At 44.6% G+C, this 24,304-nt stretch overlaps 1 protein-coding gene across 4 annotated transcripts in view; it reads right to left on the bottom strand.

The window, feature by feature from the left end:
• Positions 1 to 507: 507 nt before the first annotated feature.
• The window catches only part of PDE8A (phosphodiesterase 8A), a 197,161-nt gene continuing 173,364 nt past the window's right edge, over positions 508 to 24,304 (bottom strand). For 3 of the 4 annotated variants that reach the window (XM_073304039.2, XM_073304040.2, XM_073304042.2), the window contains 6 exons: positions 18,849 to 19,047; positions 14,720 to 14,937; positions 13,596 to 13,728; positions 4,084 to 4,251; positions 3,094 to 3,223; positions 508 to 1,992 (listed from right to left, as the gene is read on the bottom strand). In XM_073304039.2, the coding sequence (XP_073160140.1) occupies positions 1,865 to 1,992; positions 3,094 to 3,223; positions 4,084 to 4,251; positions 13,596 to 13,728; positions 14,720 to 14,937; positions 18,849 to 19,047 (976 nt within the window). In that variant the 3' untranslated portion in view covers positions 508 to 1,864. The other variant, XM_073304041.1, reaches the window with a different exon arrangement.

Raw genomic sequence — 24,304 nt, 5'->3', positions numbered from 1 at the left:
CGGTACCAAAGCTTGGCTGTCTGCCTGGGCATAAATTGCTGCAACTCCTGCTATCTCCTTTCTCCATGGCATATTCAACACCTCACCCCTGCTTTCACCGATAATATCCACACTATTGCTCATAGCATCCCAACAGACAGCACCTTGTCACCTTCAGCCACTCGAAACAAACCCGAGCAGAATTGAACCTGGATCTTCTATTGCCCAAGTGAGCACCCAGAACAGGGGACAATCCGTCCTCTGCAGGGACAGAGCAACTGATGTGCACAACATGTGTTCTCAGAAAGCTGTGATGGGCACAGCTCAGTCACACAGTTCTCGATGGCAAATTCTGACTCTAGATGGCAAGCCAAAAACAAAACAAAACAAAACAAAACAAAACACGCCCCCCCAAACCCAGCAAGTGATACTTTTAAAAGAAATTGTTTAGTTTCACATATCTACCTGATAGTGTGCAAATTAAAAAGAAAGAAAGAAAGAAAATATTTCAAATAAAATTGCTAGAACTTTGACACTTCTTAAAATATACATTTTATTATTTTCTGGTGTTTGCTGTGAATGTTTCATTCAAATGGTGAAGGTATACAACCTTTACAAACTTCTGGAGTTAAAGTTTTGGGTTTTTTTTTCACCGCAGAGGAAAATATATTGGCTATAAAAGGTTTAAATTCATTAAATATTTAGTTTTACCCCCCTCATCTATGCTGTGGAATGCTTTGTAGAAATACTGTATAAAATAAGGCAGACTTTTGATAGGGATTTTAATTAGAAAATTACAGGGAAGAAAAAAAAATTAACATCCCAACTTATTATTATTATTATTATTATTATTATTTTACCAAGAATAGCAACTTTGGGAAGATCTTGTGGTCACTAGTAGGGAGTGAGAGAGAACTGCTGGAGTTCTGGTGCTTATACAGTATGCATTTCTTGTTTATTTTACTACTCTCCAGTGAGACCTTTTAATAAAACTTATTTTAATTAACATAAAATCAGACAATATTTAAACATACACATCTATCCTTACAGTGCAATAAAAATGTGTCATTGTATAGTATTTTGTATTTGAATTATGAAAATAAAAGGTCTGTACATCAATTAAATGTATATTGATGAGTATGAATCATGTAAATTTGTAATGCATCTAAAGTTGGCTTTGGCTTTTAAGTATTTATAAATTCATAGAAAATATTGAACATCTAACAAAATAAATAAAACATATTTTAATAATAGATGCTAACGATCAACTTCAAAAATTCTTGTGTTATTTTTTACATTTGCTACTAAATTTCTTTAAGAGAACTCACTTTCAGTAGTGCTCAGAAGTGAATGATTGCACCTTCTGTGATGTGAAAAAATAGAGTACATCTATTTTTCATAGATCAAAAACTCCTTCATGAAGAGTTGCATTTTAAATGTCCGACTGGTATATGTAACTGTTCTTAAGTGCTTATAAAAAGCATGGAGCTTTCTCATAAAAGCTGTGAGTCACTATTAACAGATACTTCTCCTTCACTTGCAGATTTGAGGACTAAGCAAAATCTTCTATAGGACACCCCTTTTCATGAGGATATCTTCAAGCTTCACGTACTGGTATGAAGATAATGCAAAAATATGTTCACTAGTAGACCCTCTTCAGTACAGGTACTGCAGCAATCCAGTGTAATTCAGCTTGATAAGTTCATTTCATTTGAGTCCATACACGGCAGTTTGCAGGAGTCAGCTGCTGACCTCATGTTCTCTTGAATGTGAAAGGTCCATAAGCACATGGGTTAGCCTTACTGTAATACTGAAGGGATCAAAACTAATTTGAAATCACATGAACAAAAGTGAGCTTGAGTAAATAGGCATCTGGACAGGTAAGTTACACTCTGTGGTCTAATTGCTCTTCAGGTGGTGGTCGAACGCTCCGTAGCTTTTTGTCATCTAGACCTTTCCAGTATTTAAAGTTATTGTCCAGATGCTGCAGCAAATTTGGTAGGTCTGCAAATGCTAGGAAAGAAAAGACACAATGTAGTCAGCCAGCAGAACTGAAATGGTTCCATGATTCTACTTGCTTAAATATAATTTGAAATATGTGAGGAACTGTATTAAGTGGGATGGTTTAAATCTGTTACATTGATATTGAAATGGTTCTTGTCTTAAGCTCTCATCATTACTTCTGCATCTTCCCAGGAGAGTTACAACAATACTATAAGTATATTTAGCAATTGTATTGCAATCAGGAAAGCACCAATTTTCTATCAAGGACATAGTTACTGTGACTGTAACTATTATGCTTAATAAAATTCCAGTTACATGCACAGCTGATTTGCCATTTATGAGGCCTGATCTACGCCGGGGGGGGGGGGAAGGGGGAATCGATCTAAGTTACACAATTTCAGCTACATGAATAACGTAGCTGAAGTCGAAGTACTTAGATCTACTTACCACGGTGTCTTCACTGTGGTAAGTTGACTGCTGACGCTCCCCCGTTGATTCCACCAGCGCCTCTCGCTCCGGTGGGGTACTGGAGTCAACGGGAGAGCGCTCGGCAGTTGATTTATCGTGTCTTCACTAGTCGCGATAAATTGACCCCTGCTGGATCGATCGCTCCGGAGGTAAGTGTAGACATGCCCTGAGTGTGTCATAATTCTGACTACTTTTAATCACTAATGACAGCAATGGAGAAGAAATGGTTGATATACTGTAAGCAGTTCTCAAAAGGAATTCAACCTGTTTTTTCTATAGCATTTTCAAGCATTAGAAAATTGTTAAAAATAATTCAAAAAAATATGTGGGTCAGGTGAATATGCATAGTGTGGTAACAAAGTGAGCTCACTTAACATGCCCTGTTCCTTTATGGAAAGCAAGCTAGCCATTTAATAACTGAGAAGAAACTAAATTTTGCCTGAAGTTCACCTATTAAATGAAGTCATAAGAATTATTCATAGCAATGTCAAAATACATGTTAGCATTAATTAAGCTATTGGGTTTACTTGAAATGTAGCAAATTTCCATATTTTTTTTCCATTGGAGTCACAATGCAGCAGTTTTATCTCATAGTACTCTCAAAGGCTTATGATACAAAATATATTGTAGAAGCTTGCTTACCATCCCAAGCATCAAACATATCTGTGATGAAGTAATCAATGAAGGATATTTGGGATTTGGGGATGCTACAAGTATTTCTGTCAAAAACAGGCATCACCACAGGTAAACTCTGTCTTTTTTCTTCATCAGTCTGCAAAGAAAAGATTTTGTGATTATTTGGCTGACAAGTTATACAAGTGAACTCCTGCTAGCAGCAGACTGCTGGCCACCAACTAGTGCATGCAGCTGCTTAATAAAAGGAGTAGCATCGTATGAACAGACTCAATCTAACCACGTATATGTTCAGGAGCAACAGAACACTGAACAATGCCTCCTATTGGCTCCCACAAAGTGACACAGTTACCACCTTCCAGATCTATACACAAAGCTAGTTTTGTGGCACTTTGAAACTTTTTTTTAAAACTATGACTGTTTTGGAGCCAAAGATGCTCCATAATTGCCAGTCTCCACCAGAAATGGAGTTTCAAACTTACCATAAGGCAGGAAAATATCTTACAAAACATTTCTTTTACTTCTGAGGAACACAGGCCTCAATTCTGTAATGACAGAAGACCAGACAATCCCCACCAAAACCTCAGCCTCCTAAGGGCTTGCTCCAACATGACTTTATTCCTTGCTGTCTCCTTATGTGCTCCCTCACTAACACTTGTACTCTATCATAATATCCATGAGATAGAGCCCCGCATAAGGCCCTTTTCCTCCACAAGCCACGAATGGAGTGCATTTTTAGGCAAAACAAATTGCAAATTGAAGAATCTAGAAACTTAATTTTTTTCAGATTATACTGCAGTGCAGTCAGCTTCCATATGTTCACAGATATGGGGCCCTGCGTTAATGTATATTGGTGAGCAACTAATATAAAATATAAACAAATTAATAGTGTAGCCTTAAGATCTTGTTTGGATATAAGTAGAGTCAGTTTACTGATTCCTCCCATCCTATCAAAAGAAGTGCTCAGGTAGAATTTCTAGCCTTCTCCAGCTATCTTACCTGTGCAAAGTACTCCTCAGAGATGCGACCAGCCCACTCAATGCACTGCTCTAGAGGTCTGCATGGATTGGAAATGTCAGCGCACTTTATCAACATACGTTTGATAAGTATGCGATTTTCAGGAGACGTGAGAACGTTTTTGACTGAATCTCCATCACCATTATTACTCTGCAACATTTCAAAATAAAAAACAACAAATCAGCATTTTCTGTAAACAGACATTAAAACATTTTCTACTTCACGAATGTTTCCAGTGTATACCACAGGGACCCAGTCCTGCATTCCTTTCATGCTTCACTGAAGACAATTCCGGGTGCTCAAATGCATCAAATCAAGAGGAAGGATGGTTGTGTGGTTAAGGCACTGGACTGGGACTCTGGAGCTCTAGGTTCCATTCCTGGCACTGTCACAGACCTAGTATGTGAGCTTGGATAAGTCACTGAGTCTCTCTGTGGCTCCAGTCCCATCTCAGGAGTGCTGTGAGGATAAATTCATTAATGTGCAGATAGTACAAAGGCCATGTAACTACATAGACAGATGTATATCATTTTCCATTGCAGGATTAAGATGATAATTGAAAAAACCTCCACAAAAACACACAGAGTTACATGTTAGCAGTGGAGCAACCAACTGTTTAGGAAAAGGCGAGGATTAGATGCATGCCCGTTCAGTGCTAGCAGGTCTCATTATCATGAGTACAAACTACGGTGACAGAAGTACTGAGCCCAGGGGCCAGCTCCCACTTCCCATCCCATGCACCTTCCGCCTCCCTCCAGTCAGCCCTCCAGTCCCTGGCTTGCTTGGCCAATAATGCAAATTATCTGCTTTTTGATTTCATCGCTATCAGATAAATTAATTAAGAAATGCTGCTTTTGATTAGCTTTTTCCTACCCTGCAGTTACGGCAAGAGTGGCTAAGGGACACTTGCTTGGAATATGTGCATAGCCTGCACTATGTATGTTTCTGTCCTGTGGGACAGTTCACACAATTGACAGCTGCAAGACTGGTTCGGCCTTTTATGAGCTGGGGCTGAAGCTACCTTTACTGTGGAGCTCTGATTAAAATTGTTTCTAGGAGTAGGGTATCAAGGCTGAGATGCCTAAAAATCCACCTAAAAGAGCACAGCATAGCTTGAGCTGTTGCCTGGTGGTAAGTCTACACTGCAAAAAAAAAAAAAATACTCGCAGCAGTGAATCTCAGAGCCCAGGTCAACTGACTTGGGCTGGCACTGCTGGGCTAAAAATAGCAGTGTAGACCTTCAGGCTTTGTCTGGAGCCCAAACGTCTACATTGCAATGTTTAGCCCTGTAACGCTAGCCCATGTCAGTTAACTCAGGTTCTGAGACTCACCGTTGTGGGTCTTTTTTATTTTTTGCAGTGTAGACGTACCCTGGGTTAGCTGCGGATAATGGATTAAAATGTCGTGCCATCAATAATAATAATAATATTTAGCTATCACTTCCCATGCATAAATCTCCAAGTGCTTCACAAAGGAAGGGACGTCACAGTATTTTCCATTGATAGCTGGGGAAATTAAGGCTCAGAAAGGTGAAGTGACTTGCCCAAGGTGACACAGCAGAACTGGGAATAGAACCAAGTTATCATAGGTCCTAGGCCAGAGTCAGATTCACTTGTCCACCATGTCTCCCAAGAAACAAGCTTTTGTTCTGTTTTCCTAATTTTGTACCTTGCCCTCATTTGATCTCCATTGATCTTTAAACACAAAGTGTGGCTGCTGCATATGGAGTAGTCACTTCAGCTGTTCCTTCACTGATCTAACTCTACTTTGGGCCCACTCCAACCCCTGCTGAAGTGAGTGGAAAAACTGCCATTGACTTCAGCTGGAGTTGGATGAGGCCCTTTGTGAGGAATGCAAATGTGAAGCATGGTAGCACATCTTCCTTCACATCCCTCTTTAATTCTCTCCTTTGCTGAGATGCCTACAAAATACTTGACAATGGCTAGGCTGCTAGTGTGCTAAGACGATAGCCTATCATGTTGACCAACATTGTTTCCTTCTACTTCTCTGTCTATCTGCATCCATCTGTTATATCTTACCTTATATTTTGATTGTAAGCTCTCTGGAGCAGGGACCATCTTTTTTTCTATGTTTGCACAGTGCCTAACACAATGGGGTTCTGGTCCACTCCTGGGGCTTCTAGCATTATGGTAATTGTGACAATTAAACACTAATAATTCAGCCAGCTCCTACATCTATTTGTACAAGAGGTACCAACTAGGCAGAATTCCACACTCCATTGCACAAAAGTAAACACCATGTTGAGGTCAGCCAGGGTGAAATCTGAATTTCCCACTGTTCTGATCTTTTACTAGTGCACATTGTTAATTACAGGGAAGAAAGTTCTTCCTGCAGGGCCACACTGATAAACCACAACAAAACCAAATTAGACACTGGTGCTTTTAAAAAAATGTTAACTCCTGAAAACGATTAGAGATCATTCAGTAAATGACAGCAGAGATCAATAGGTACATCTCCAGGAGCTGAGAAAGGATTTTTGCTTCTATGATCTGGAACCTGTCCAAACCAAAGCTATGGTTCTACTCAGAGGATGCGGCTGTCTTGGGAATAGATTCTGCTAACAGAGCTCAGTTCCAGCGTCCTGCTGAGAGAACAGAGGTGTCTCTGCAGGCTAGATCTAGGCTTCCTGTCACAAGCTTAAGTGACATCATAAAGGGAAATAGGAGGATAAAGGATGCTGGAGCTGAGATGGATTTTGTCAGTTTATGACACAAAAGAAGACAGGAAGCAAACCTAACAAGTTCTCATCATGGCCCATTGAACAAACACGTACAGAAAGGACTACAAAAGGGGAACTGTCCCATATGGAACAAACAGTTGGCAGCTCGCCAACAAACATTCCCTTGAGTCACAGCTGTGATCCAAAGCCAAGCTCAGAGAATCACGCTGCCATTGCTACCAAATACAGGACCAAACTCAAGAGAAGATCTGCTGGAGTGTAGTGTCCTGCCAATAACAAGCCCTGCACATGAGTGGTTTTACCCACTCAAACATCGCAAATGTTTTTACAGGAGTCTGCAGGATGGAGAAATGCACAGCTTGAATGAGGGAAACACTTTGATTTGATTATTTAAGTAAAACAGCTGATTAAGCCCTATTTTTCTCCAGAAAATGTGCATGCAGGTCAAACTGCTAGGAATGAGACCAGACCCTTTGGCACAGGTTTTGCCCCTGAAATCAATGAGGCTGCACAGGATGTAAGCTAGGGCAGCATTTAGACTTGGTTTGACCTCAGTCTAACCTGTATGTGTGTAGGGCTTGTCACTGCTGCCATTTGATCTCACAGAGGTGTGTGATATTGTAAGCCCCTTCCCCCCACCCAGACAACTTTCTTCCCAGCTCAGACTGTGACTGTCGCTGCAGAAGCGGTGAGTGAAGTGGAGCCCTAGCTCTGCCCTCCTTGCTGCTGGGCGAGGCTCACAGGAAGGAATAAGCTGCTCCATGCAGAGGTGTGAAGTACTTTACTCCTCCTCAGAGCAAAGGAGCAGCAGCCTGGGAGGAATTGTGACTGTCGAGTCCGTTCGTACTCTGCTCTGCTCCCGGGACCGTGCAGCTGTGCGCTACACTTTCCTTTCTCAGAGCAGCTTGAAAACCTCAGACTAGCCCTTAACCTCATTACATTTCTGTTGCATTCGTGGATGCTAAGCTAATATAACACCTGGACATTGTGTAGCCTAACAGATAAAGGGCCTGGCTTATATTTCACAGGTGTTTATTTAACATCCACTTGGGGGTTGTGTTATTATTTTAAAAATTCTTTATCTTTTTATTTGTAGTGTCAAAAGGATCCTATGTTCCAAGCACTACTTATAATTACCTTTATTATCCAAAAATACTCCGCAATTACCCAAAACATGTTAATAATCCCTTTATTGGAGGAACAAAATAATATTCAGTATCTAGTCTGTGCTGTACAACAATTTGCAGAAGTGTGTTTTTGCAGCTTGATGCTTCTTTTATCAAAAGTTTTGACTGTTTTGACTTCTGTAACTCTGCCAGAGGTTCTGGGTATATTACAGGAGTGGGTGGGCAAGTTTCTCTGGCCTGCAATGTGCAAGAACTAAGACTAGATGATCACGATGGTCCCTTCTGGCCATAAAGTCTATGGAAGTTATTTTTTCATGTTCATTAAATTCCTGGAATTGAATAGATTGGGTTTTAGCCTAAAAATTCTCTATCGGTTTTACTGGCCATATATGTCTATTAAAGTATCTATCAGCATTTTCCAAATAAAAACAATTAAAGAGAGTTTGATTATTTCTTACCACAGTTCCTAAGTAAAATATAAGTTCTGATAAAAAACACTGTGCAAAACATAAATTACTAAATAAATTACAAAAAAGGCAAAATGGAAGAGAGACTGTTTGATAGTTTAAAGATATAATTTTAGCCTGGGCTGGTACTGCTGCCCATTATTAAGATTGCCTGACGCTATCTATTATAAGACCCTGTGTTTTCAGTTGCTTGTAACTTTGCCAAACTTTAATCGTTTGGTCTGAAATATTTCCTAGCTGGTGTATGGTTCAGGCTGAAATGTTTTGGAAAATTCCAGCCATTTCTAAAAACAAGGTAAAGGAAAAAAATGTTGGTTTTGCCAGTATTCAAAAATTCTGGCAACCTTTTCTTTGAGAAGCTCTAGTTCCCCCATGCTTTGGAGCAGGGATTTGAAATTTGGCAAGAGGTGGCCTTTGAGTCAAGGATATGCCTTTGCCATCCCTGTGAAAATCCGCCCAAATTTGGCCAAGTTGTAAGCATTTGAAAAAAATCACTGTTCACACAAGCTCAGTAGAGACTTGCTAGAGCTTCACAGCTTAATTCCTCACAGACTCCGTCTATGCTGATCTTGCTCCAGCCTAGGGCTGAGCAGGTCTTTCCTTGTAATTGAAGTTCCTGGCTGCTCTGGGCCATGCCAAGTCCAAGTCCAGAGCTGACAGCAGGGAGCCTGCCTCTCCCCTGCTATCAATGACACCCCAACTCCTCACCCCTGCTGGGCCGTGCAGAGGAGAAAGCTGCATGATTTAAATGCAGAGTGGACAAGAGCCAGGTCTGGGATCGGGTAGGCAGGTTATGCTTGGACAAGATCCAGGGTGTTTATGCTTGGGACTGCAGGTTGAGGGAGAGGGAAACTGGGACAGGGAGTTTATGGGGGAGACTGGGACTCGCTGAACAAGGCGATTGGACTGGGAGCTACGGTAGGGCAGAGGAGATTGGAACTGGTTGGGCAAGGAAACTGGGACTGAGAACCAGTGATGGAGTGAAAACAAGTGAGCAGCGAGGGAAGATAAATCTTATGAGGAGACAGGATGCGGGGTGAGGGAAGAATTGAGACTGGCTGGGCAAAGAGGCTAGGACCAGGAGCCCGGTGGTGGAGGAACACTAATTGGATGAAAAAACCCCACCAGTATGTGATTATGTAAATAAAGACCATATCACAGCGTAAAAGGGTCGCATGTGTGAATTCAGGTTGTACATGTCATGGCATTCTGGTAGTTCTTAACTTTTGAATACTTGACTTTGCAACCTTAATAATGTTCTTCTAATGCAGTTTGTGTGTGTGATATATCTATAGAAGCAGCCATATTACAAAATATTTAGTTACTGAAATGATCAAACTAAATACACAAAATTATGTGAACTTGGCCCCCTTGAGATACATCTGTGAGCTAGTTTTGTTCTTTTCTTGGGTCTGGTAGCAGGAGACAGGCATCTTGATACACATGGCTCATGGACAGTCAACTTGTTAAGTACATAAGGCCTGATCCAATGCCCACTGAAATCACTAGGTGTCTTTCTATGACTTCAGTAGGAAACGGATCAAGCCCACCATTGATCGGAGTAAGCTGGCTGGGAATAATACCGATTTACCAGCATTTCTCCTGCTTTATTCAGGACAGCAGTATACTACAGAGACTTTGGCTTCACACTAAAAATTCACCCAGTTCCATTTGCATCATTAGGATGCCAAGAGCAGAGCTAACTCCCACATGACAAAGCTTGCTCTCTTCCCCCTTGCTCCAAATACCTTGAGAGAGAGCATGACTGTACAGATAGCATATGGGTGAATACCAGACCTGTGTCTCCCCTAATCATAGAATATCAGGGTTGGAAGGGACCTCAGGAGGTCATCTAGTCCAACCCCCTGCTCAAAAGCAGGACCCACCCCCAATTATATCATCCCAGCCAAGGCTTTGTCAAGCCTGACCTTAAAAACTTCTAAGGAAGGAGATTCCACCACCTCCCTAGGCAACGCATTCCAGTGTTTCACCACCCTCCTAGTGAAAAAGTTTTTCCTAATATCCAACCTAAACCTCCCCCACTGCAACTTGAGACCATTACTCCTTGTCCTGTCCTCTTCCACCACTGAGAATAGTCTAGAACCATCCTCTCTGGAACTACCTCTCAGGTAGTTGAAAGCAGCTATCAAATCCCCCCTCATTCTTCTCTTCTGCAGACTAATCTCTTATGCCACAGAAGCACTGCACCCACTGTTCAGCACAGAGGTCACAGCTACGGCTTTATAAAAACTGCTCTGACTACATCAGGAAAACATGTTTAAAACCATTTCAGCTACTGTAATGGGGCTTTGCCAGCTGTGCTGTTGGGGTATAAACTTTGATATAAGAGCTTTTGAAACTCTTCTCTTTGCAAAAACCATTCCAACAAAATTGCACTCCGCACACCCTGGCAACAGAACGACTAGCTGCAGCTGTTATTCAGACTGGTTTGTTTGTTTTTGTTTTTTAAAGAATGATTTCCTAACAGGCAATTTTGTAGAGTCCACAGGATTCTAGTTGGCTACTGATTGTGCCTATATGATACTCAATGCCACAATCGTATCTTCTGCCCACTTTCTTTTAAAAAAAAATCTTTAAAAGACTCAACACTGCTGCCAGACTGACAGCACTGAAAACGGCTGTCTTTTATCTACAGAGCACGTGCCATGTGGTCAGCTCAGCATACACATCCCCACACTGCTCCACAATGGGCCCACATCCTGACCCTGAGCATCCAACTCTTAAGAATGTAATTCAATCTCTGTTCCCACTCAGTCCTTGGCAGGGCCAGATTTACACCTTGGGCGCCCCTAGGTGCAGGGGCTCAGAGCCCCACCCCACCGCCTGCGGCAGCTCGGAGCAGCAGGGTTACCTTGCTGCCCACAGCAACTTGGAGCTCTGGGGGTCCCTGCTGCCCACAGCGTCTCAGAGCTCCTAACCGCTGCAGGCAGTGGTGGTACCCCGACACTTTTAACTTTTAGGTACTCCGCTGCTCACAGAACCCCAACTGCCCAGCACCCTCACACAGCCCCACTACAACTTCCCAGTGCCCCACACAGATCCCCCACTGCCCAGCACCCCGCACCCCCTCACTGCCTGGAGTCCCCCCCCGCCAAGCCCCCCCCAGAGACCCACTCTCCCAAGTCATGCCCCCGGGCCGCACTCATTGGCCCCACTCTGTCCGTCGGGCTGAGTGAGGAGCACTTCAGCTGGGTTACATGGGGCTGTCTCCCCCTCAACAGGCCCCACCCACTGCTGGGACCCGGGAGCAGCAAAATTTGAAATTTTAGGTGCCCCTAGAATGCTGGCGCCCCATGGCACATGCCCACTGTGCCTAATGGGAAATCCGGCCCTGGTCCTTGGCCCCTTTGCAGAAAAGGCCAACAGTGATACCAGTCACTGCCAACTGTGATGATGGGACACTTGCCATCTTTTCAGAAGGGACACTTGCCATCTCCTCTGGGTGCTGGAGGGGGACCCACACTATATCTCATAAAGCAGGGGCTCCAGGCCGGGGGGGTGTGGAAGGGGATCCTGGGGCATAGGCATAGTTTTACTTCTATTTTGGGCGGGGCAAGGGCTGTCAGGGCTCGAGCCACCTCCGCACAGCAGGGTCCAGGGAAGCAGTGCCACCTACACCCCCTGACTCACTCAGGAGGCCACCCAGCCTGTCTGGGCTACGGGGGGACACAACCAAAAAATACTCAAAGCGGGGACTCAGTTCAAAAAGTTTGAAAACGGCTCAGGGTGCAGGGAGGGGGTAGCTAGGGGCTGTGTACAGGCAGGGGGGCTCCCACTGTAGCTCCCACCTTCAGCAGGCAGGTGGGGGTGCTGGGGGTCCCGGCTTCAGTCCCCTGCTGCTCCTAGCTTGGGGAAGGGAGGTTTGCCGGCTTCAGCCCCACGTCACTCCTGGCTTTGGGGGCTTGGGGATGGGGGTCCGCCTTCAGCCCCACACCACTCCCGGCTGGGGAAGGGGGAGGTGCCGGCTTCAGCCCCGCGCCGCTCTCGGCCTCAGAGCACCGGATTTCAGCTGCAGGGCTCTGCGGCCCCCCCGAAAGGGCTTGCAGACCCCCAGGGGGCCACAGACCCCTGGCTGAGAACCGCTGTCATAAAGGTTACTACGCAATCATCAAATGTTAGTAGCCAAAAGGTGTTTGGATTACCACCCATTTCACTTTTTCTGGAATCATCCCATTTTTAACAAGAAAATCTGTTTCCTATAAGCACTCTGATGCATTAATGGGTCCCAAACACACTGCTGGCTCTGAGAAAACATCACCATATTGCAGTGTAAGTGATGTCCAAATTAGTCCCATTAACCTGCAAAAATGTGATGACTGGGCTAGACTTTTGTGCATTCAGACCAGTGACTTAGAGGTGAAAGACTCTCTCTGTATTTCCAGTGGGCCAATCACCATACTGTCTAGGTCAGAGGTGGGCAAACTTTTTGGCCCAAGGGCCACATCGGGGTTGCAAAAATGTATGTAGGGCTGGGTAGGGAAAACTGTGCCTCCCCAAACAGCCTGGCCCCCGCCCCCTATCTGCCCTCTGACTGCCCCCCTCAGAATGCCCGACCCATCCAACCCCCCTGCTCCTTGTCCCCTGATTGCCCCCTCCCGGGACCCCCCCGCCCCTAACCACTCCCTCGGGACCTCACCCCCTATCCAACCCCCCCTGCTCCCTGTCCCCTGACTGCCCCGACCCCTATCCACACCCCTGCCCCCTGACAGGCCTCCTGGGACTCCCATGTCTATCCAACCCCCCTGCTCCCGTCCCCTGACCAACCCCCCCCGAACCTTTGCCCCATCCAACCACCCCGTCCCCTGACTGCCCCTGGGACCCCCTGCCCCTTATCCAACCCCCCACCCCCACCCCGCTCTCTTACCATGCCGCTCAGAGCAGCAGGAGCTCACAGCCCCGCTGGAGCCAGCCACGCTGCCGCGCTGCCTGGCAGAAGCGGTGGGCCAGAGTGCCGGTGGCGTAGTGCGGTGAGGCGAGGCTGCGGAGGAGGGGGGCAGGGGTTAGCCTCCCCGGCCGGGAGCTCAAGGGCCGGGCAGGACGGTCCCGCAGGCCGGATGTGGCCCGCTGGCCGTAGTTTGCCCACCTCTGGTCTAGGTACATCCTGTTACCAGTAGCTCGAGTGCCTCAAATCCCTTTTGTCTGCCTGTTAATTAAAGGAGAATTTGTCGTTTTACTTACCCCATTTTCTTCTAGTGCTGCCAAGGGTTTATTAATGCTGTTGACAAATTTGTTGACATGCTCAAAGTGCTTTGTCATTTCTGTTGCTAGGACCATGTCAATAATGGCTTGACGTAGGGTTCGATATTCATTCCTGTTTAAAAAAGGAAACAATTAGACATGAGGACTCATTCACTAAGGGCTGCTTGCTTAAACTAACCGAATCCCTCTGAAAAAAATACTATAGAGCAAATATACCAGAGACGGGTAGGGGAAGGGAGAGACAGAGAGAAGGGGCTGGTAAGCTGAATCTGTGCTATACAAATGCATTCCTTTTGTACAGTGGTGCGCAGTGAATTATATACCATAGGGGACAGTTTTGTCTCTCTAAGAGCTGCACATGCTGGATGGGAGAGGAGAAGCCAACTCCTCAGCAGCGCTGCCAGGAGACACTATGTCTGCACATGCCTCCCATGGTGTTCTGGCAGCACACTTAGCAGAGGGTCTTGCTTCAGCCAAGCTTCCCCCATCACTTTCTTGCTAACACAGCTAGATGAGTAGGAAGAGTGGAGCTATGGCCATGCTCCCACCCCAAAATGCAGCAGCCTCTACATTTAGCCATCAGCCAGCCATATTACACCTGCCAACTGGTCTGGTGTGCTGAGGGGAAGGGGCTCCCCTTTCCACCCAGCTACGAGCACAGGTCAGCCATTGCTTGACCCTAGATGTAGAATGACATAAAATGGGTTTTAAAAGGGGCACTGACACCGATTTACAAGCAACCAGATTCGCCCTTATTTTAAGGCTATAAAAACAACGAAAAGTGTTCATATTGAGAGTGACATTATAAGCTCCTTGTTCTGTGTTTGGGCAGTGCCTCGGACAGTGAGGTCTTGGTCCATGCCTAGGGCTCCTAGGTTCTGTGGCAATACAAATCATCATCAACAACATTATCATTTAGATTTTGGCATTCTCTGCGGTATGAGAGAGATCGGTATTGTTTCATGAGCAAACCGATCAAGGGGCTAACTCCACCCTCCAGAAGCTGTGATTTTCCTCTGGCATTTTTTTATGTTGCCGTAAGATATGTAGAATAAGAATATTGTGGTTAATGGACTGATAAATGTCCCATATTTTCAACTCACCTCTCCATGTTTTTAAAGATATTGCATTTATCATCCCGTGTGGTGAGCTGGAAAGCCAATGCGGCATGATGGCTCTCTAGCACCGCGGTGTCATTGTACAGGATTGCTAGTTCACTCCCCGCATTGCACAGGAAGGAGTTTGTTCTTCCTGGGTGATCCACGTCATGGACAGTGGCAGCAATGAGAGCAGCAACCTCATCAATTGGATCCAGAGTTTGCTGAAAAGAGAAGCCGGGGACATTTAGGTTTCCTGGAAGAATCACTAGAAATCCTGCACTGGTCCTTAAAGGTTAAACTGAACTGCTTAGAGACAAAAGGCAGGATTCTGCAGATTGCTTAGGGATAGATGTTCTAAAGAGCCATGGAAAGTTCATTGTATGCTTCATGCAACTTTGCATGACATTTTTGGACATTTTGTGCCCTCCAGATCTTACTTTATTCACAATTTGGACAAAATGCATCAAACTTGGAAAACTGAGATTCCATGTTCTGCCATGGCAGAAACCACCTTCACTAAAAAATGAGTATTCTGACCTGGAAAAAGGTCTGTTGCTGCTCAAAAATAGTTCGGTTTTGACAAAAAACAGGCCCATTTTTGGCAAACAAACAAACAAACAAACAAACAAATAATCATGTACTATAGGCCCATTTTTGCTGAGTTCAGAATCAGCTATGGCAGATGGGTTCTGCAGGATGAGTGAAGATGTACTTTCCTGTCTAAGAGAAGTCTCAGTCCCATGGCCGGGCCAGCAGCCTGACTAAGTGGCAGGCTATGCAGTGCAATAGTTATCTCTGTTAATTTTGACTACTGGAGATAATTACTTTCTCAATGATGCTTTGAGCCCATTCCCATGGCCCAGGTGCAAGACATTCCTTATTTTCTGGTGGAGCCTCAATCCTTCTCACTGGCTCTGGGGCTGAATTTTCTGGAGTTAATATGTTCTGATCTTTTTCCTACTGTAAGGCTGGGGGGTTTGGGTCTCTTTACATCTGCAAGCTTCTTGGGATGCACCATCCACTGTGCTTTATGTCTAAAATTGTGCAGCTTTTGTTTCAGCCTTAGAAGGTCTTTAGTAGCAGAGAGCAGGAAATCTGCATGTTCTCAGCACTGCCCTCTTTCATATGGTACAGCAGTCACTTTGACCCATTTTGGGCATTTATGGGAAGTGTGAGTATCTACAATTCACTCAGTTCTCTTACTTCAATGGAAGTTCAGCCTGAATAGAGACTTCAGGATTTGGTCCTAAAAATTAGCCATCAAAGCAATGCATTGAATTATCCACCAATATACAACAGTCCTCCATAAAAAAGCCACAATTTCCCAAAGAAATATGCACTCCATTAAATGTGGTTCTATTGACAGCTACACAAGCATGTGTTAACTTGGGGTTTGTCTATATGGCCCTGGTGTGCAGACTACAGGAGTGAGAGCTGCAGTGTGCAATAAAGTTTTGTGCTGTAAACTGCCCTGCATGGACACGGTTTCAAACAGGACTATGTTAGCATGAATTAGGTGCTAGCAGGGTCTACAGGGGTAGTTACAGCGCAACACTCTAGTGTGAGCTGCAACTTACACTGTAGGGCCATATAGACAAGCCCTCAGTTGTAGCAGGTCCACTTGCATTGCTAGCGTTAACGGGTCCTTCTACGACACACACCAATTGTAGAGGTTAATTAGTACTTGCATCAGCAACCTATGGAAACCAACAAACCAACCACATTGGGGCCATCAGGAACAGCTTATAAACTCCAGCTTTATTTGGATTATCAAAATTTCAGATCAACAAACCAGCACCTGCTTGCAATACTTCTTTCATGATACCTGGACATACAGCGAGAAGAAGAACAGTGTAGCCAGGGCTGACACAGTCCAGGTGGAAATCCAGGATGCTTTCTTTATCTATGTACTGTCCCTTATAGACACTATGGGGCAACAGCAATGTGTCCCAGGCTTATTCCCTTTGTTTGATGAGATCGCTATGCTCTGTCCAGTTTTGGATGAATTTACAGTCCATCATACATTGATGTCACATTGCTAATCTTAGTTCTATCATGCTAAACCCTACTGCACACCAATGAAAACACAGTTCTACAAACACTGTTTCATTATTTTGGGGCTCAGATATGACTTTTCTTAATGCTCAATCAAGAATCTGGCCCAGAAATACTGCAGTAAAGTGACAACCCTTATTCACACATGACTTGGCATGTAGACCCAATAGGTCTATTCAAGGAGTAAGATATTACTCAGTGTGAGTACGGGTGTCAGAATCCGGCATTCTTCTACTAGGTTAAGCTTGAATTGCTGTTAACAAAACTGGGCAGCCTGTAACTGCTCAGATACATGCAGTATCTCCTTTGCTTTTGTTTATTACAATTTTTCTTTTCCTGTGCATCCTGCAGATGAATAAAAAACTTTTTCAAAAAGGGAAGGGCAGTCACACTTCTTTGTCATTGGAACGATTCCAGATCACATCTGTTTGTCACAGATATTCACGGGAAGGCAACCAAACCTTTGGCAACTTGAGGATTGAAAACTTCCAGTGAAATTCTCTCTCCTCCTTGGGGTATATTGCCTCAGAGTTGGCCTCTGGAGAGCAGGTTAATGAACTACAGCTCCAGGTTATAATACATGCACCAGTTTTAATGAGAGGTTAGAAATTTGTTTACCATCACAAATGATGCCCCTTTGAGCAAGGTTCCACCGCTAACAATAGGCTCAGGGAGACCAATTCAGGATAGGAAGTTTGGTCCAAAGCTGTGGCAGAGAAGCACCCAAAGCCACAGGGCATGTGTATGTAAGTGTGGCTGTAGTTTACCTTTGCACTCCCCAGATCCCAGGCCAGCTGTATGCCAGTCTGTTCCCCCAGTATATTTTAGAGCAGTTCTAAAATATTGCACTAGCAGCCAATGGTCTTGTAAAGGATTCTCTCACCGCAGGAGCACCTCTGCTGGCTGGACATGGCACAGCGGCTGTCTCCCTGTAAGGTGCACCCTGCTGATAGTTGCTCTGTTGTTGTGGTGGTCTCTCTTCCCGCAACTTGTCCCTCCAGCCAGGTTATACTTTAGTCCACCCCTTCTGGTGTAACAAAGAGTCCAACCCAGCTGCAGTCCAGTGACCTTGCAGCAGGTCTTCCGCCTGTCTCTGGGCTTCACAGTCCTTACACCCATTACTTCAGGAGGTTTCACCTCATCTTATTCAGTGGCTAGTAGGGGAATCCAGGCCCACCCTCTACTCTGGGCTCCAGCCCAGGGACCCTGTAACTGGAAGTCAAGGTCTTCTCCCTCAGACTTCTTGCTGCCTCCTTGTACTGCTGCCTACCTCTTCTGTTCCCCCAGAGAGTGACTGCAGACTCTCTCTCCACAGCCCCTTTCTGCTGCAAACATCCTGGCTTCATAGTCACTAGCTCCTGCCCAGCTGATCTTCACGTTCAGTTAAGCCTGGCTTTCCCTCCACATGCAGCCAGGCTCGTCTAAGGCCCACACAAACCCTGTCAGACATACCCAATCACAGGCCCCAGTGGATCAATATGATCACAGGGCATAAAGAAACCCCAGACATGTTTCCTTTTTTGCTGCCACACCACTCATGTTCGCAATAGCAAAGGGCCAGGTTTGGCATTGGAGCTGCTATGCTTTCTCCATGACACCTGGGTATCCCCTAGATGGGGGTGATCCTCCTGGGAAAGGACAGACAGGGAACAAGGCTGCTTTGTTCTGATGGTGTGGTGCAAAGCAGCCTTAAATGGGCTTATATTTTAAAGACCTATTGGAGAGTGTATTCCCAATGGGAAAATGTTGCTCACCCATTTGACTTTCACACTGCTGGGGTGACTGTAACGGATGGTTTTCTTTTAAAAGAAGGCTCTCTCTACCTCCTTCCAAGTACAGCCCAGCTCTGTGGTGCTAGAAACTACTACCAGACATAATTTCTCATCTAATATAATACAGGTCAGCTCCTCAGCTGGTGTAAATCCACATAGCTTCCTTGACTTCACAAGTGCTATGCTGATTTACATCAGCTGAAGACCTGGCCCTGTATATCAGTTATTAGGGTTGATTTCTGCTAATGTTCCCACCACTCATGTATTTTCCACCTCTACTGTATTTCTTATAACCCTAAACTTACCTTTACCCTTTCTTTGGATAAGAAATAGGCAGTGGCATGCAGGACATCTGCAGAATGAGTAGAATTATGATAGGAGTTGGAGGAATGGTAGTTGGCTTCAATAACTTGTAACCACGACCTCAGAGTTGATTCTGAACAGTTTAGGAATTCACAGATTCCAAAGCGAGCAAACATTTTGAGACCAAGATAAACCAAAGGCCTGGAGAGAAAAACAAACAGAAAGTTTTAAAACAAATGAGTTAGATAGAAGGAAAACTAGACAGAGCAAATGAGACTAGCAGAGAAAGCATTTTTAAACTGTTGATATGTCAGATTAAGTATAAAAGTTCAACTGTTCATAAAAATATACTCAAGATTTGTAGAAAGCTTCCGCCTAACCACAATGTTTGGGACTGATACTTCTGGAAGTTCCTGAGAATTATTAAAATACTGAACAGGTTCTATCCTCCTGGTAAATCCATTTGCAATTTTTGTTTCAGGGGGTCTTCTGCCTCTCTCAGGGCTCTGTACCCCCCCGCCAGCCTACCCTCAAGATTCCATGGCTCATCAAACTTCCTGCAGTAGAGAGAGACTAGAGGTGATGCAGTGCTTGCTGCTCAGGGAGAAGAGGCGCTACTCATGCCCCTCCAGTCTATTCACATTGTTCTTCAAATATCCCACCGTTGCTGTATCAGGGTTACAGCTCCACCAGAAGGAGTGCTAGAGCCCGCCAGTCAGTGGTACCTGGCTTCTGTTAGAGCTCCCACTCTTGCTAATGTTGGGGGAGCTGCAGCAGTGGTAGTGCAAAGGTGGGACATTTGGAAGATCGAGATTAAAACTAACACCACAGTGCAGACAAGGTCAGAGTGTCAGCACGCTCTCTCCAGCACTCCTTGCTCATGCCAGCTCAGGAAGCAACAGCTGGAATGCAGGAATCAAGCCCCACATTGTACTAGAGAACAAAAATCACAGGGCAATTAAAGCAGCCTGGAATAATGTCTAATCCCAAAGCAGAGAGCAAGCAGTATTTTCGATCCAAGAGAGAGGAAATATTGGTATAGAGGTGTACAGCCTGTTCAGGAAGGCCAGACAGAGAATGAAGGGAGGAGGTGTTGCATTATACATCAAGAATATATATACAGGGCTGTCCCTACCCATACGCAAAGTACGCAGCTGCGTGCTGCTCCAGACCCCTGCTCTGCCTCTTCCCCATGGCCCGCACCCCTGCTCCACCCCCACCCTGCCTCTCCCCACCCCTGCTCCGCCCCAGCCCTGCCCCCACCCCCCTGAGGACTGCAGCAGGGTCGGGCTGCACTCACTGGCTGTGGGAAGTGCAGCGACCCGGACCTGGCCCCAGCCCCCTCTGCGCCACCGGTGAGTGCTGGGGGGCGGTTTACCCTTGCCCCCCCAGTCTCAAGGCTGGGAGCCAGGGGAGTAGAGTGGAGCAGGTTGGGGCCGGGTCGCTCCACTTCCCGCTGCCCCGTGAGTGCAGGGACCCTGCACTCATGGGGCGGTGGGAAGTGGAGCGACCCGGCCCCAACCTACTCCACTCTGCCAGCTCATGCTGGGGGGCGGTTTCCCCCTGCCTCCAAAGCCTGCTCCTGCCCCCCGCAGAGGCTGGGGGCTGCGTAGGGCACCAAAATGGCTAGGGATGGCCCTGAATATATACACATGTTCTGAGGTCCAAAAGAAGGTGAGAGGCAAACCAGCTGAAATTCTCTAGGTAAAGATAAAAAGGGAAACAAAATAGGGGTGATGTCATGGGTAGGGTCTATTACAGACTACCAAATCAAGAAGAGGAGGTGGATGAAGCCTTTCTAGAACAAAAAGAAAGAGCCAAAACACAAGACCTGATAGTAATGGGGGCCATTATCTATACTGATATCTGTTGGAAAAATAATATGGCAAAACACGAAATTTCCAATACGTTCTTGGAATGTATCAGGGACAAATTTTTTTTTCAGAAAATGGAGGAAGTAACCGGGGGGGGGGGCGGGGGGGAGACTTTTGAGACTTGATTCTAACCAACAGAGAGGAATTGGTTCCGAATTTCAAGGTGGAAGGCACTTTGGGTAAAAGTGACCATGAAATGATAGATTTCATGATTCTAAGCAAAGGAAGGAATCGGAGAATCAGAATACAAAGAATAGCAGACTTCAAAAAACAGACTTCAATGAACTCAGAGAACTGGCAGGTAAGGTCCTCTGGGAAGAAAATCTCAGCGATAAAGAAGTTCAGGAGAACTGGCAATTTCCCAAGGACATAATATTAAAGGCAGAACTACACACTATCATGATCTGAAAGAAAGACAGGAAGAACAGTAAGAGGCCAATATGGCTCAATCAGGTGCTCTTTAATGACCTGAAAATCAAAAAGGAATCCTACAAAAAGGGGAAACATGGATGAATTGCTAAGGAGGCATATAAAAGAATAGCACAAGCGTGTAGGGACAAAATCAGAAAGGCTAAGCCACAAAATGGCAAGGGACATAAAAGGCAATAAGAAGAGGTTCTTTAAATACATTAGGAGCAGGAGGAAGATGAAGAAAAGTGCAGGTCCACTGCTTAGCAGGGAAGGAGAGCTAATAACTGATGACATCAAGAAGGCTGAGGTGTTTAATGCCTATTTTGCTTTAGTCTTCACTAAAAAGGTTAATGATGACCGGATACTCAGTAGAATTAACATTAACAAGGGGAAGGAACACAAACCAAAATAGAGAAAGAACAAATTAAAGACTATTTAGATAAATTAGACGTATTCCAGTTGGCAGGGCCTTATGAAATTCATCCTAAGATACTTAAGGAACAGGCTGAAGCAATCTTGGAACTATTAGCAACTATATTCACAAACTTATGGAGGAATGGTGAAGTCCCAGAGGACTGGAGAAGGGCAAACATTGTACCTGCAGCATTAAAAAGGGGAACAAAGAGGACCCGGAGAATTATAGACCTGTCAGCCTAACTTTAATACCCGGAGAAATACTGGAAACACTCATCTGTGACAGGTTTCAGAGTAGCAGCCGTGTTAGTCTGTATCTGCAAAAGGAAAAGGAGGACTTGTGGCACCTTAGAGACTAACAAATTTATTTGAGCATAAGCTTTCATGAGCAACAGCTCACTTCCTGTAGCTCACGAAAGCTTATACTCAAATAAATTGTTAGTCTCTAAGGTGCCACAAGTCCTCCTTTTCTTTTTACTCATTTGTGAGTACCTAGATCAGTGGTTCTCAACCTATTTACCATTGTGGGCTGCATATGCAGCTCTCTGTGTGTTATGTGGGCCGCATCCACACAATATATATACTACCTGCACATCTACAAAAAAACCCCAACATTTAATATTTGTCATATGACAATAATATGGTTCAAATCGATATAGCACCTTTCATTTCAACACTGGCAAATGTCTACCACAAGCATTTTAAATGAGCAAAATAAGTCAAAACGTTACCTGTTAAAATGAATTAGTTTATTGTGAGGGTGGTATGGCATATTGCCACCCTCGCTTCTGCGCTGCTGTTGGGCTGAGTGCCTGGAGAGCACAGCTTCAGAACCCGCCTGCCAAGTGGGGGTACTCTCCCAGCCAGAGACTGACCCTGCGCACCCAGTCCCCACCATGCATCCAGCTCCCCATGAACCCAGGGACTGTTCCCCACCTCCACCCCAACCCCCCCCTCCCCCTCCAGCCAGGGAATTCCCCCAATCACGCAACCTCACTGGGACTGTCCCCCCGGCATCCAGACCGGCCCCAACACTGGGCTGGCACACTTGCCTTTCCTGCAGAAATAGGGTGCTCTGACCAAGGCAGAATGGCTCCCTCAGAGACTGTCCCCTCCAGCATCCAGTCCGCCACCTAGGAATTGCTCCCCATGCACCCAGTATCCCCCTCAAGGACTGCCCCCCAGCACTCAATGCCCCCATCCAGGGAGTGTGCCCCAGTTTCTAACCCCCTATCCAAATCCCTTGCATTTGCTGTGATGCTGGGAGCATCTTTCCCAGACCTGAAGAAGAGCTCTGTATGGCTCGAAAGCTTGTCTCTCTCACCAACGGTAGGCATGTTTGAAAGTTTTGGTCTACTTAAATACTATCACCATAACATGCTACAACATCTGGCCTTTAAATCAAACTATCCTCACATGTGTGGAAGCTAGGAGAGTTATTACTATATAGCATTAGTAGGCAGAGAGCTCACTATGCTTCTGTATCAGGGAACTGTCACTCTTACAGCACTGAGTTTAGATTTAATGAGCTTTTTGTCTTGGCACCACTTCCATATGACTACTTGGACTTGAAAAAGAGCACTAATAACTTATTCACAGCTGTGATTCACAGAACGCTCACTTGAATTTTCTTAACAAATGGTTAGCTTTTATTTAAACGTAGAAAGGATATGAAAGAACATGTGAGCAATCTAAATTATAATTCTTTTAATTAGAGAAAGCTGCAACAATCTATCACCTTTTGCCTTTTCCCAGTAGAAACACAGAAACTACCTAAAAAGAAAAGGAGTACTTGTGGCACCTTAGAGACTAATACATTTGTTAGTTTCTAAGGTGCCACAAGTACTCCTTTTCTTTTTGCGGATACAGAGTAACACGGCTGCTACTCTGAAACCAGAAACTACCTAGTTAGCCTATACATATTGACGGTGACATAATTAACTCTTCATTAACTGCAAAGTTCACATGTAACACATTAATTCACATCGACTGACTACCATTTGTTTAAAAGTATTTGTATCTGTAACCTCTTTACTTATGGAAACATAAGGCAAAGGAAAAGGCATAACATTTTGGACATAAGTTTCTCCATTTGCAATAAAATATAAAGTTACAATGTCATTTTAAGGAATAATAAAACATCAGATTTTTTCCAAATGCATATGTTTGTTTTTTGGTGTTGTTTTTTTTTTGGGGAGGAGGTGGATTTTGTTGTGATGTGTTTTGGGGGATTTTTTTGTGTGTGGCTTATGCAGAAAAGAGCTCAAATAAACCTGGGTAAAGATAAAGGGCTTCAACCTGAAAGTAAGATAATCAGTACTTTGCAGGATCTAGCCCCTAAATTATAATCTTTTGGAATCTCAAATCACATCAGAAGAAACATAGAACAGATGTAATAGATTTCCAAAAGTATATTTCACCTTTAGGCCAAGACAAAGCATAGAAAATTTCAGCCCCACAGGGAAATTTTAACAGGTATCAACAAGTAAAAACAGAGATTTATAATGAAGTTATAGGGTTAATTATTGCATTTGCTGCTACTGAAGTATATTAGAATCTGTTACAACTCTTGCAATGACAGATAAGGAGTCTGTACGTTGCAGTATGAACAAAAGTGTAGTTTGTTGAGTTTATAGAATTGGGGCCCTTCTTCTACTCCCAGTTGAAGTCAACGTTTTTAGAAATAGATACACTCTGGCTACAAGGAACAGAAATAAGGTGTGATCTATCAACCCTTTCTGTAAGCTCAGTAAACTGAC

The sequence above is a fragment of the Lepidochelys kempii genome, chromosome 10 (assembly GCF_965140285.1).
Source record: "Lepidochelys kempii isolate rLepKem1 chromosome 10, rLepKem1.hap1, whole genome shotgun sequence".
NCBI classification, from domain to species: Eukaryota; Metazoa; Chordata; order Testudines; family Cheloniidae; genus Lepidochelys; species Lepidochelys kempii.
Note: the sequence above shows the minus strand (reverse complement) of the source record. Positions and strands in the feature narration are given on the sequence as shown.